Below are 14541 nucleotides of genomic sequence, written 5' to 3'. Positions count from 1 at the left end.
TATATATATATATATATATATATATATATATATATTTGCCAGTCCTGGCCTTGAACTCAGGGCATGGGCACTGTGTTTCTTTGGCTCGAGGCCAGCACTCTACCACTAAGCCCACTAAGCCACATTCCCAGCCCATATATATATATATATATATATGTATATATCTTTATTTATGTAGATTGTCAGTATTAGGTTTTGAACTCAAGGCCTTCTACTTACTAAGCAAGTGCTCTACTACTTGAGATACACATTCAGCTCTTTCTTTCTCTTTTTTTTCTTTTTCTTTCTTTCTCTCTTTCTTTTTTCTTTCTTTCTTTCTGTCAGTCGGGCTTAAACTCAGGGCCTGGACTCTATCCCTGAGCTTTTCTACTCTAGGCTAATGCTCTACCACTTTGAGCCACAGTTCCACTTGCAGTTTGGGGGAAGTACATTGGAGATAAAGGGTCTCAAGGACATTCCTGCCTGGGCTGGCTTTGAACCGTCATCCTCAGGTCTCAGCCTCCTGAGTAGCTAGGATTACAGGTGTGAGCCACCAGAGCTCAGCTTCTATTTTGCTTTTTAAAGTTATTTTTCAGAGAGAATCTCCCATGTATGTCTAGGCTGCCTTCAGACCACAATCCTGTACTATGCCTTCCTCAGTTCTGGAATTGTGTGTGGACCACGGCCAGCCACAACTGTGTCTTTGGAATGACCAATTCCTCCACTGACCAGGGCTGGCCAAACAAGCCCCCATCTCTGCTGTTGCCTGACACCTCAACCCTCCACCAAGCAACTCTGCCTTCAACTGTCATGGTAAGGGTCCCTCTGCCACAATGGTAAATATAGACAGAGTGGTTTGAGTATGGCGCTGATGGCTCACACTTGTAACCCGAGCTACTCAAGGCTGAGATCTGAGGATCGTGCTTTTAAGCCAGCCTGGGCGATGTATCTCACTTTTTAGAGGAACTGGAAATATAAAGAGGCCAAACCCCTTGGAGCTGTCTTGAACCTTGAGTCTCACCGTTCTCAAGCTAGAACTACCCTGGGCTGCCAGGCCCGAGCTCACCACCCTTGCCCCAAATGCCCCAGGTCTGGGACTTGGGTCCCCCCCCACCCGCCCCACAACACCCTTCGTGGCCCTCCCTCCCTGGACTTTCACTTCTCCTCTGCGTTTCCCCCAGCCAGTTTTAGCAGACTCAGGCCAGCTTCTCGTTAGCACTTACCGAAAATGGGGCTAAATATAGAGGGCCCAAGGACTGCCCCTCACCCCTTCTGGCCCCACTTGGCCTGTCCCTTGGGTCCTCTGCCTCCACAGCCTGCCTCCATCAAGAGCCAGGAGCCCCTGTGGGCAGGGCTGGTGCTGCTGGGAAGCTCGGTGGGGGCAGCTGGCCCAGCCCCTGGCCTCCCCAGCAACAGCACCTCACACGCCCTCAGCCTCCCCAGCTGTTCCCATGGCCTCACGGCCTCACGGGAATGAGCACTTCTTAGCGATCAGGAGGGAAGGATGGAAGTATGGGCAGCAGCAACCACACGAGAGGTGGCCCTGGCTGTGCTGATGACAGGCAAGAGATGCTATACAGTGACCATATCACAGCTACAGCCACAGCCTGCATACATGAGACATCACACACACACACACACACACAGAGCCAGCACACATGAGACATCACACACACATGAGACACAGCACACACATACACACACAGCCAGCACACATGAGACACAGCACACATACACACACAGCCAGCACACATGAGACACAGCATACACACACACACAGCCAGCACACGAGACACAGCACACACACACACACACACAGCACACATACACACACAGCCAGCACACATGAGACACAGCATACACACACACACAGCCAGCACACGAGACACAGCACACACACACACACACACAGCCAACACACATGAGACACAGCACACACACACATACACAGCCAGCACACATGAGACACAGCACACACACACACACAGCCAGCACACATGAGACACAGCACACACACACACACACACACACAGCCAACACACATGAGACACAGCACACACACACATACACAGCCAGCACACATGAGACACAGCACACACACACACACAGCCAGCACACATGAGACACAGCACACACACACACAGCCAGCACACATGAGACACAGAACACACACACATGCACAGCCAGCACACGAGACACAGCACACACACACATGCACAGCCAGCACACAAGACACAGCACACACACACACACACACAGCCAGCACACATGAGACCAAGCACACACACACACACACAGCCAGCACACATGAGACACAGCACACACACACACACACACAGCCAGCACACAAGACACAGCACACACACACACACAGCCAGCACACATGAGACACAGCACACACACACACACACACACAGCCAGCACACATGAGACACAGCACACACACACATGCACAGCCAGCACACATGAGACACAGCACACACACACACAGCCAGCACACATGAGACACAGCACACACACACACACAGCCAGCACACATGAGACACAGCACACACACACACACATAGCACACACACACATGCACAGCCAGCACACCTGAGACACAGCACACACACACGCACACAGCCAGCACACAAGACACAGCACACACATACACACACAGCCAGCACACATGACACAACACACATACACACAAGCCAACACACATGAGACACAGCACACACATATACACATACACAGCCAGCACACGAGACACAGCACACACATATACACACAGCCAGCACACATGAGACACAGCATACATACACAGCCAGCACACATGAGACACAACATACACACACATGCCAACACGCATGAGACACCGCACACACACATGCACAGCCAGCACACATGAGACACAGCACACACATGCCAACACACATGAGACACAGCGCACACACATGCACAGCCAGCACACATGAGACACAGCATACACACACAGCCAGCACACATGAGACACAACACACACAAGCCAACACACGAGATACAGCGCACACACACGCACAGCCAGCACACATGAGACACAGCACACATACACACACAGCCAGCACACATGAGACATAACACACACATGCACAGCCAGCACACATGAGACACAGCACACACACACACAGCCAGCACACACGAGACACAGGCACACACAAGAGACCAGGAAGAAATGTGCATGGGTCTGCAGATGCTCAAGTGGGATGCCATGGGGAGGTATGAAAACACACACCCAGATGTGTGCACACATGCCTGTGCTTACACACTCACAGCCAGAGTCACACACTCAGACATGCACATACGCACTCTGAGTCATACACACACATGCACACAATGACCAGGGAAGACCCCTAAGACGGTTCATTCATGTGGAGCCTGAGACCGGGCATGGCAAGTGATCCGCCCAAGGTCGCACAAATTAGTTGGTGTCCTCACAATGTATTGATTCGCATCTATACCACATATTGATCCATGGTCCATCAGGGAAAACACACACCAGTCCTCCCAGGTAGGGCTGTTGAGTGAGAAACCCCAAGTCAAGGATCCACCCTCCTTCCTGCTACCCATGAGCTCTCCCCTGACCTCAGCCAAGCTAGCAGAGGAGCAGACACCAAATGTGTGCAGACACCCTGATCTCCTGTCTGTGCTGTTTATAGAGACCCACACACGTATACACAGCTGCCTCAAGGAGTGATCACATACCACCCTGCAGCGCCTTCATCCCCACCACCTTCACATTCCAGCTCAGACACCCCTTCCTCCAGGAAGCCCCCCCCGGCATCACACTAGCTGAACTGGATGTCTTATGGGTGCCCACAATCCCTGGAGCCCCTCTCAGCCCATCTCTGAGCACTCTGGAGATCACTGGTGACAGGTCTGCCTTCTCCATAGAACTTGGGGTGCCAGAAGGACAGACCTAAAGTTGCATTTCTCAGTCATCTTTCCATACCCCGCACAGAACTGCACAGTAACCACACATTGCTGAAGGACTGCAGGGGCGCTGCTGCCCACTGGTTGCATACACAGGACGCACCCCAAGCCAGGACTCACACTCAGACACCTCCCCACAGTCATGCCTGATAGCCACAGACGAAGCAGAAATGGAGTACTAAGTGCTTGCATGTGCTGATACTTGGCTAAGCATGTAACACAGGTATGTTCATTGACATTGCTGAGGGCTAATGCTCCCTAGAAACAGAGACACACATTCTACTCAACGAGACAACAAACATGTCACCTTGTCCCATGCTGGGCACCTAGCATTCACTCAGCCAATGGACATGTGGTGGAGGCTACATGGAACAAACTTACAAACAAACATAATGAAATTTCAGCCAGGTGTTGGTGGCTCACACTTGGAATCCTAGCTACTCAGGAGGCTGAGATCTGAGGATTGTGGTTCAAAGCCAGCCTGGGCAGGAAGGTCCATGAGGCTCTTATCTCCAATAAACTACTTCCCCAAAAGCTGGAAGTAGAGCAGTGGCTCAAGTGGTAGAGCACCAGCCTTGAGCAAAAAGAAGCTTAGACACCTGAGTTCAGGCCCCAGAACCAACAAAAAATAAAGAAAGAAAGAAATAGAAAGAAATTCCAGACAGTAATAAATGGCAAGAAAAAAAAAGATAGAACAGAGTGGGGGGACCAAGAGGGACAGGATAAATGCTAGCTCGCATGGGAACGTCATGGAAGATCTACCTAAGGAGACGACACTGAGGTAAACAAAGGCAGCCAAGAAGTCACTGCCATCCCTACAGTACCACACACGACAGATCCCGAACTGGCTTCTACCCAAGCACACAACAGCCACTCAGAGGATGCAGAGTGACTGCACACATATACACACGTGCACATACACACCATACACAGATACACATGTGCACACCACACACACACACACACACACACACACACACTCAAAAGAAGAATGATAGCACTCAGGCTCAGCAACTTGGTCTTCTAAGCCCTTGGCACCTCTCTGAAGGATGATCCATGTTGTCTGGTGCACAGTTCTCCACCTAATGTCCTGCCTGGTTCCCTCCCTCCCTCCCTGCCCGCAACCCCTGGGAACAGGGCAGCGACACGGGGAGACAGGTTGGAAACTTCTAGTGCCTGATGTGAAAGGGAGCAAGGATGAGGGCAAGGTGGGGCGGTGTGGGAGAAGGGGTGTTTCTGAAGCAAGGTGCTGAAGGACAAGGGAGACAGCTGAGCATGAGGGGCAGGGAAGGCTGGCAGGAGGGGCCAGCGGAGCAAACCCCAATGTGCTGCCTGTCTACACCCCACCACAGGTGCACAGGCACCAGCCCCTTACCTGGAGCCCCCATGCTGGAGTGAACCATGCTGCCAGCCCCGCCAGGGCTGGGGAACAACTGTGTCATCTCCCCGCCCTCTCTGAGGGGGCCAGCCCTCCCTGCCGGAAGTCACTCAAGGAGGAAACCACAGAGCTGGTCCTCCCCCCTTCGGAAATACTCCAGCCCACAGACCAGCCCCAGCAGCAGAGGGGACCCCAGATCAGGCAGGTGTGTTAGAGTTGGGGGGCTAGTGGGATAGAAGACAAGCAGGCTTGAAGAGGTGACTCCTGCAACCACCCCACACCTCCACCAGGAGGTGCCAGCAGCTGTGACCGTGGCTGTCTCCCTGCCACCCTGTGGGCACACATGCCTGGACCGGAGCACTGGATCTGGGAGAGAAGGTGGGCCCGAACGGTAGCAATAGCCATGAAACACTGGCTGGCAGGTTTATCGGGGAGAGCTTTCCCATCACGAGCAGGGCCACTCACACTTCACAGGTGTCTTGTTGAAAAGCAAGCATTGTTATTTCCTCCACTTTACACATGAAAAGACAAGAGGATGGGAAGTGGAAAGAGTGATTTTTCTCAAAGACCCAGAGCCAAGAAGCACTGCAGCCAAAAGAAGCAGGAGCAGAGGGAGAGGATCAAGCCTTGCACCTGTCTGCAATGTAGGTAAGGTGTCTCCCGCCAACGCTGGAAGGGAAAATAGCACCTGTAGGCAGTGGCAGTACGGGAGAGGGTCGGATCTCTGGCCTGGGACGGTGAGCAACGTGCCAGAGGGTGAACTGGGCGCCCCCATGGCGGGTGTGGAGTCCTCTGGTTGCTAGCGGGAGTGGGGGGGGGGGCCTGCGCGCAGCGGCGCTCCTCCACTGGCACTTCCCTCGGTGCTCGCCAGAGGGCAGCAACGCTCAGCTGACGGGCCGGAGGGCGGGGCCCCTCCCTCGGCGCCCCTCCCCTCCCGCCCCTCCTCCCCCGCCCCCGGCGCACACCTGCGAGGGTCACACAAAGGCGCGCGGGCGCACGGTGCCCGCAAACAAAGGCACGCCCAAGCCTGCTGCCCTCCGAACACCGCTCCTTGTGGGCCCTGGGGCTGCAGAACGCTGTGGTCCCCCGCACCGAGGGGCCCTCCAAGCACGCGTGTGCGCACGGATGTGTAGGTTCGCACACGCACTCGGCTGCCTCTGCACAGGGACCCCAGCACGTCGCCCAGTGACACACACGACGACGCCCGCCGGCACAGACCCCCTCCCTGCCCCCTTAGGTGGACCCCTGGGCACGAACGCCATTTGCACCTATTGCCCGCCCAGGCCTGGCCGAGCGTGCCCAGCGGCGCGTGTGTGTCCACCTGCGCAGAACATTCCAGGCAAACATGACACGAGTCCTCGCGTCCACCTGTGGGCCACCATGCGCTGCAGACACACCCCGGGAGGCAGGGGGGCCAGACACGAATGAACCCTGTGTTTTGTGGGGGCAACCCCGAGTTATGTGGAGCCCTAGACGCGCGGCTGCACTCCAGGACAGGGCTGTGTTGCGGTGGCCGCTTCACTGATGACCTCTGCGGGCCGCAGGACCACGCACACCAGGCGTTCTGTGGCACCCCGGTGGCAGTGGCTTCATGTCCTGAAGAAGCGGCATGTGCCCAGTAAGCTCTTGCTTTTTATTTAGGATTTCTGTTTCCCGGGTTTGGAAAGAGGGGTCAGAGGACATGGAGAGGAGGCAGAACCAGGCTGCTGCCCCCTCTCCACCCCAGCCCATTGGCATCACCCACCGGGAGAACATACTTTGGCTATGACTTCAGACCAGCCTCTGAAGGGAAACAAGAGGGGATCGCCCAGTCGACTGGTGAAATGCCCCTGCTCTGACCCTGTCCCTCCCTGGCCTGCCTCAGACCAGGTGAAGCGATGGGGGAAGGAGAATGGGCCTGTAGGAGAAAGCATGGTGGGGCGCAGGGTGGGCCGGGCCTGACAGCTGGGAATGGATGGGCCCAGGCCGAGGCTGATGGAGGCCTCTCTGCCAAAGGGGCCTGGAGCCAGGCTGAGCAAACCAGGTAGGGCCCAGGTTTTGGGGGAGCAGTGGGGGCCACTCCAGGTGTATGGGGGGCTGCCAGGAGGCGGCACAGGGGAGGCCAGGCTGGGCTCAGGGCTGAGCGGTAATTAAAGGAGACGTAGGGGGCTCCCCAGGGCCAGCGGGGCTGGTAACTGACACGCGGGCCCCATTGCTCCGCTCATATTTCTCGCCAGATCGATACGTTTGACTCCCGACAAGACAATAATCGCTTGTACGCGGCCGGCGAGTCGATCAAATACATTATTAGAGCGAGGTCCCCTGGGGGCCCGCCGGGGAGTAGTGGGGGGGGGAGCAGCCAGCCCACCGGGGACAGTAGAGCAAGATTCTTTACCCCTCAAGCCCCCACCCACCCTGGCCTCTTCCCCAGGGCCACCCCCAGGGACCTTCTCCACGGCTCACCACCCCAGTCTTTCCCAGGACTCCTGGGGCAACACAGCTGCAGCCCTATCGCTGCCCCATCGGGTCCTTCTGGGTGCTGCCCTCATCTGTGGGAGCTCAGAGAGGGCCCTCAGGCCTCTAGCCTGGGGGAGATGGGGAGACACAGCCAACCCAAGTCTGTGTCTGGGCCAGGAGGTGAAATTGGACCCAAGATTCCTAAGCACCCATCTTCCCCCCACTGCCCTCCCCCACCTTCTGCACCTTAGCTGTCGGCAGAGCCCAGGGCAAGGTAGCCTTAGGTTGGGGGGAGAAAAGCTGGCCTAGGGACCTAACTAAGCAGAAAAGCAGGAGGGTGCTAGGGATGGTAGACAAGCACACAGATGTGTGGTTGGTCGTGCCACAAACTATGCAGTCCCCCAAGCCCTCACATGCTTTATTTGTTTGTTTGTTTGCTGTGGGTCCTGGGGCTGGAATTCAGGATATGGGTGCTATCTCTGAGCTTTTTTTTTTTCTCAAGGCCAGCACTCTATCACTTGAGCCCCAGCATCACTTCTGGCTTAGTTATTTTCTTATTTTGGTAGATAAGAGTCTCATGGACGTTCCTACCCAGGCTGGCTTTGAACCAGAATCCTCAGATGCCAGCCTCCTGAGTAGCTAGGATTATAAGCATGAGCCACTGGCACCCAGCTTCAAGTACCTTTTTAGCCAAGGCCAGGCTCAGCCCTAGCTGACCTAGGACATGGCTGGCCTGCTTCTTAACCACTTCCCAAACTCAAACCTATCTTTGTTCCCATGCCACTGCCTCCCCGCTCCTGGGGACTTCAACAGCCCTGAGTCAAAGTCAAATTCTATTGAGAAACAGTCAATGGTCAAGGACTTTCAAAACTTCCTCCTCCTCCTCCTCTTCCTCTTCTTCCTTGTCCCCCTCCTCCTCCTTTTCCTCTGTAGTGGTAGTAGCAGCAGAAGCAGCAGTAACACATCACCATATGTTCTGTGGCAGGGTTTGTTATTCCATTTTACTGATGATTTGATGTTCAGAGAGGTAAAGTCACCTGCCCCAAGTTGCACAGCATGTGAGTAGTGGAGTCAGGATTTAAATCCAGTTCTGTCCTCTCCACAGCTTACTCTGTGTCTACACTGCCATGGGCCTCCCTTTCCGGGCTCTCCATTGCCCAGTGGACATGAGGTAGCTGCTCTCTCTTACTGGGAATGCTGCATTGCCCTGCAGCCCACAGCCTTCACAGCTGATGGTCAGCAAGGCACTGTCAGCTCCTGTCTGTGACTGAGCCAACCCTTCCCCAGTTTCTTCCATCTAAACACTTCCCCTGGGAGCCGAGGCACCCAGAGATGAACTAGGATTCAAATGGCTGTCAGGCAGCTTGTGGTTTGCCAGGCACACTGGGTCATGTCTGCAATCCTGGCTATTTTGGAGACAGAGGTGGAGAGATCACAGATTGGAGGATAGTCTGGAAAACATTAGCCAGAGGAGGAGGGAAGGAGCTGGAGGTCAGAGGGAGAAAGTTGGAGGAAATCAGATCCATAGATGGGGTAACAATCCATCAACAAGGATGCAAAATGTGCTCTACGTGTCTCTAGTAGGCTGAGAAAACAAGGGGTGAAGGCAAAAGGAAGAGGTGGCTTTTGCCTCCATAAAGCTTTTCTTTTGAAAGAGAGTGTCTAAAATTTGAAGTTCCAAACTGGAACAATATTTCCCTCCCTATCTCCCTCCTTCTCTTCCTTCCTCCCTTCCTTCCTTGTGGTAGTACTGGGGTTTGAACTCAGGGCCTTGCAGTTAGTAGGTGGAAGCGCTTTCACTTGACCACACCCCCTGACCCTTTTCTGTTTCCGTTATTTTTCTTTGTTTCTGGACACCAATCCTCATAACTTCTGTCTCCTGAGTAACTAGGACTACAGAGGTGCACCACCACACCCAGGCCTGGAAAAACACTTTTAAGGAATGCTTTCAAGAAAAACGCATATGTAAAATGGAAGGGGTCCTAAGGAAAGCTGTCCTAAAGAGGTGGCATTTATGCAGCAATTCAGCACAGCATTCAGGCAAAAGACATATGGGATGGCACTCCAGACAGTGGGAACAGAGGAGGCTGTGGTCATTCTGGGAGGGGACAAGAAGTCTGTACAGCTTGAACAGTGTGAAGGAGGAAGGTAAGGAAAGAGAGTGCAGAGGTGGCAGAGCCAAATAACAGGGCCTTGCAGGCCCTGTTAGGACAGGAAGCATGGCTAGCTCATGAGTTCAAACTCCAGTACTGTCAGGAGAGAGGTGGGGCGAGAGGTCATGGCAGGAAGAAATCTGAGCCTTGAGGCTAGATAAGATGTTGTAAGTGGAAGGCTTCTGACAGATTTTTGAATGAGGAAGGTCCTTTGGGGCTGGTGTAAAGACAGAATCATGGGGTGACACTGGAGGCAGGATGGCCATGGAGCGGGGGGCTGGGACAGTGCCCTGGGTACTAAAGAGGATGGAGGCATGAGAATGAAGATGAGCACAGAAATTCAAGCAAGAAGGCCTGAGGTGGGCAGATGTCAAGGCCATCTCCAATAGACAGTGGTAAGAGGAACAGGTCTGGGGGGAAACTGGAAGATGTGTCTTGGACGCAACTTGGCCTACAGACCAGGCAACTGGCAGGTGCTTTATAAATTCCTACTGACCCATACACTCCTCATCGTAGCTGCCTACCACCAGCAGTTTCCCAAATCCACCAGAATTTTTAGTTCACCTCCAGCAAGAAGAGAAACTCTGTGCTGTGGCTTAAAGAAAAGTTAGAGGGCTGAAGTCCTCTAGGACTCCATTTCCCCATCTCAGAGTGGAGTGTGAAGTGGGCTGGAGGAGAGCTCTAAGACTTCTTCCAGCACTGAAGTTCTATGGCTTGACAGACAGACACAAGAACAAGTAGGACGGATGGATGGATGATGCAGCTGAGGGACAGTGTGCAAGTAAGAGAGCAGGCATGGACTGCAGCTTTCTCTGCAGGAGGCCTGGCGCAGGCCTCCGCCTCCCACTACACCTTCGCATCAGAGTGAGGGTAGGCAGACCCGGAGTCGTGCTGCCCCGAAGCCCAGCTCACCCTGGCTTGTGTGTGTCTCCCCCAGACAGGATCCTTGGTACCCATCCCCACCTTCCTCAGTCTCCAAAGGAGCAGGCATCCGTTGCTGGACCTTCTGCTCTCCATTCAGGTGCCCCAACATCTCCCACTGTGCCCAGACTTTGCAGAGTGCCAGCAACCTTCCGCTCTTCACTAGCTCTGACCACCCTCTTCCCCTCCCCAAGTTGTGTACAGCCAGAGTCTACAGGCCCATCCCTGTGCAGGGAGCTGTCCAACAGCTGAAATGTATCTTCCTCTATTCAACCCGTATTCTGGATCCATCCAGAGCTTTCCAGGGTACTCCTTGATTTCCCTGAGCCATGGTCTCCAGGACCCTACTGGACATCTCCTCCCCCACACAAGCACCACACTGGAGGATGCCAAGTACCTTCGCCATCCCCCTCTTGAATACTGCCAGTCCTTGCCAGCCCTCCTTCGGGAAGCCCCCCCCCCGCACTCTTCTTCATCACCTACTCCTATTTCTTACCACATCCTATACTATGAAGAAATAGGACTAGAAATAGGGCTAAAATATGATGTTCTGACTGGAATTTTACTGCTGGATGGAATTTTACCATCTAAAATATAAGCTCTCTGAAAGTGGCGTCCTTTTCCATTTTGTTCACTGTAGTAGTCCTAGGACATTAGCAGTACCAGGCACACAGTCGGATGTCGGTGGCTCATGCCTGTAATCCTAGCTACTCAGGAGGCTGAGATCTGAGGATCGAGGTTCAAAGCCAGCCTGGGCAGGAAAGTCCTCTTCTCTCCAATAAGACACTCAGAAAACCGGAAGTGGCGCTGTGGCTCAAGTGGTAGAGCACTTGCCTTGAGCTGAAGAGCTAAGGGACATTGCCCAGGCCAAGAGTTCAAGCCCCACAACCAACCAAAAAGAAAAAAGAAAAAAAATCAGAAACAACCTTGCTGTGTCCAACAGGACAGCAGCTAAGTAAATTATAGTATATCCATATTCAGGAATCCTACATAGCCATGAATAAGTCTATGGAAATGAATATATAAACTTCTCTAGGAACTACTGAGAGAAAAAAAGTAATTCACTGAACAATTTACAAACATTCGTATTATTTATGCAAAACATCCAAATCATGGCACATTTTCTTTCTTTTTTAAAAATTCTGGTACTAGGGCTTGAACTCCGGCTTTTGTCAGCTCTTTTGCTCTTGGCACTTTATTATTTGAGCCACAACTCCAATCCAGACTTTTGGAACTGTTTTTGTTTTTGTGCTGGTTCCAGGATTTGAGCTCAGGTCCTGAGCTTTGCTTCTCAGCTGGCAGTTTGAGACCAGCTTAGGCAATATAGCAAAATGCTATGTTAAAAAAAGAATACGCAGCCAGGCACTGGTGGCTCACTCCTATAATCCTAGTTACTCAGGAGGCTGAAATATGAGGACTGCAGTTCAAAGCCAGCCAGGGCAGGGAAGCCCATGAGACTCTTCTCTCCAGTGAACCACCTGAAAACCAAAAATGAGCTCTGGCTCAAAGTGGTAGAGCCCTAGCTTTGAGCAGAAAAAGTCAAGAACAATGCTCAGGCCCTCAGTTCAAGTGCCATGCCCAACCAAAAAATAAAGTAAGTAAAAAATTGAAAGGGAAAAAAAACGGTGGGGGGGAAGCAGAGACTGAAGGATCCCATTTTGAGATCACTTCAAGCAGAAAAAACAAAGTTCACAAGGCTCCATCTCTACCAGTGACTGTGCGCAGTGGCACAGGCCTGCCATCCCAGCACTGTGGGGATGCACACATAGGAGGATTAAGTCCAGGCCAGGCAACAAGTGTGAGGCCCCGAGTTCAATCTCCAGTAATAATAAACGAACAGAATATATTACATGATGGAAAAGTCAACAAACAAGCATCCCAAAGGTAAGGACTGTGGTAACTTCCAGCAAGGAGAAAGGGGTATGCTGGGGAAGGGACACTGGGTATGTGTTGGGGGACTCAAGGGTGCTGGGTGCTATCAGCACCTCCACCCAATTCACACTGATTCACTGAAGTGACAGTTACATCGGGTCCACTTCTGCAGACAGAGGCTGGTTCTTTCTCATGGAGGATGGATTACCATCTCTTCTATCTCTGTTTCCCAGAAAGAAACCGGGTGTGCCCCGATGGCTGCCAGCACTCAGAGGGGCCAAAGCCGCTGTCCATGGTACTAGTGAAACCCAACCTGAGAGGACAAGAAGGAGGCTGGCTGAGAAAGCCACTTCAAGAGTCCTATTGGAAAGGCTTCCCTAGACCTGCCTTGTGACAAGGCTGGACTGCCCTCTGCTACTTGGCTCTCCCAGCCCCTGCTCACTCCCTTCCATACTTGGTGGCTTTTTGTTCTTACAGCCTGAGGCCAAGCTCCTCTTCACAGCAAGAGCTTTCCTCTTTTTTGGGGGGTGAGGGTGGGGGTGGGGGGATGCTGTTCCTGAGGCTTAAACTCAGGGCCTAGACACTGTCCCTGAGCTTCTTTTGCTCAAGGCTAGCACTCTACCACTTGAGCCACAGCACCACTCCCAGCTTTTTCTGTTTATGTGATACTGAGGAACTAAATTTCATGCATGCTAGGCAAGCACTCTACCACTAAGCCAATTCCCAGACCATTTCTAGCATTTTCTGAGTAGCTTATTGGCCATAAGAGCCTCATGGATTTTTCTGCTCAGGCTGGCTTTGAACCATGAGCCTCAGATCTCAGCCTCGAGAGTAGCTAGGATTACAGGCGGGACACACCGGCACCCAGCTGTTCAGTCATTTTATTTATTTTTAATAACATATTAAGATAAAGCTGGCACTCAACATTCAAATTAGAACTGATGACTGTTCACTGATGTGTCCTCTGCCTGCAACATACTCAGTACCTACATGCTAAAGAGAAAGTGGACAGGAAAAGAGCATGGCTCAAGTGGTAGAGCACCTGCTTAGCAAGTATGAAGACCTGAGCTCAATCTCCAGTACAGCCACAAAAAAGAAAAGATGATGATGATGACGATGATAATGAAAGACAATTACCTCCATACACTGACAAAAAAATATCATGTGAGAAGTGATTATGACCAAGACCAGGAAACTGAGGCTTGGAGAGGAGCAACTGCTTGTCTTGGGGTACTGGTGAGTCTATGGCAGAGCCAGGGTTTGAAGCCCTTGCACCCAGGAAGTCACATTTCCCTGGCACCTCCCTAGCTGTGGGCCTTTCACAGACATTCCTGAGTTGAACCAATAAGCAAGATCAGCTGCAGTTGTCGGGTCTGAGCAGTAGTCCTGGCTCTGCTGTTCACTGGCTATTGAACCTAGGTGAGCCACTAGACTTCTCTGAGCCTCAGTGTCCCCATCTGGAAAGCAGGACAGTGATTAAAAAAACAAAAACCTACGCTTAGGGTGGCTGGGGTCTGCTTAGCACATGGAAAGCAGCAGGGATGACAGGAGAGTAGAGAGTGGCCACTCACTCAGGGAGGACCTCTTGGGGGAGAGGTGCCCGGAGTCAGATGGAGAGGAACTTCCAAATCTGTACCCAGCTACTAAGGCAGGAAGAGAGGAGGACTCAGTGTGCCTAGGGGTGGCTTTCAGGAGGCCAGGGTGGAAAAGAAACCGCTGCTGCTTCAGGAGAAGTGCTCCCAGATCTCTACCTGCCCTCTCCATCCCTCACTTTGTTCTGGATTTCCCCAGCCTTGGCCAGAATCCCACTTCCTGAGCCAATCCTGCCTCCTTCATTCCTGACCCAGG

The 14541-nt window shown here is 52.8% G+C and overlaps 1 protein-coding gene across 5 annotated transcripts in view; it reads right to left on the bottom strand.

Moving 5' to 3' along the window:
* Pou2f2 (POU class 2 homeobox 2) overlaps positions 1 to 5375 on the bottom strand; it is a 30309-nt gene extending 24934 nt beyond the window's left edge. For all 5 annotated transcript variants that reach the window (XM_013032700.1, XM_013032705.1, XM_013032703.1 and 2 more), the window contains exon 1: positions 5309 to 5375. In XM_013032700.1, coding sequence (XP_012888154.1) covers positions 5309 to 5375 — 67 coding nt within the window. The remainder of the gene's footprint in view (positions 1 to 5308) is intronic.
* Positions 5376 to 14541: the final 9166 nt, after the last annotated feature.

The sequence above is a fragment of the Dipodomys ordii genome, unplaced genomic scaffold (genome assembly GCF_000151885.1).
Source record: "Dipodomys ordii isolate 6190 unplaced genomic scaffold, Dord_2.0 Scaffold156, whole genome shotgun sequence".
Lineage (NCBI taxonomy): Eukaryota > Metazoa > Chordata > Mammalia > Rodentia > Heteromyidae > Dipodomys > Dipodomys ordii.
Note: the sequence above shows the minus strand (reverse complement) of the source record. Positions and strands in the feature narration are given on the sequence as shown.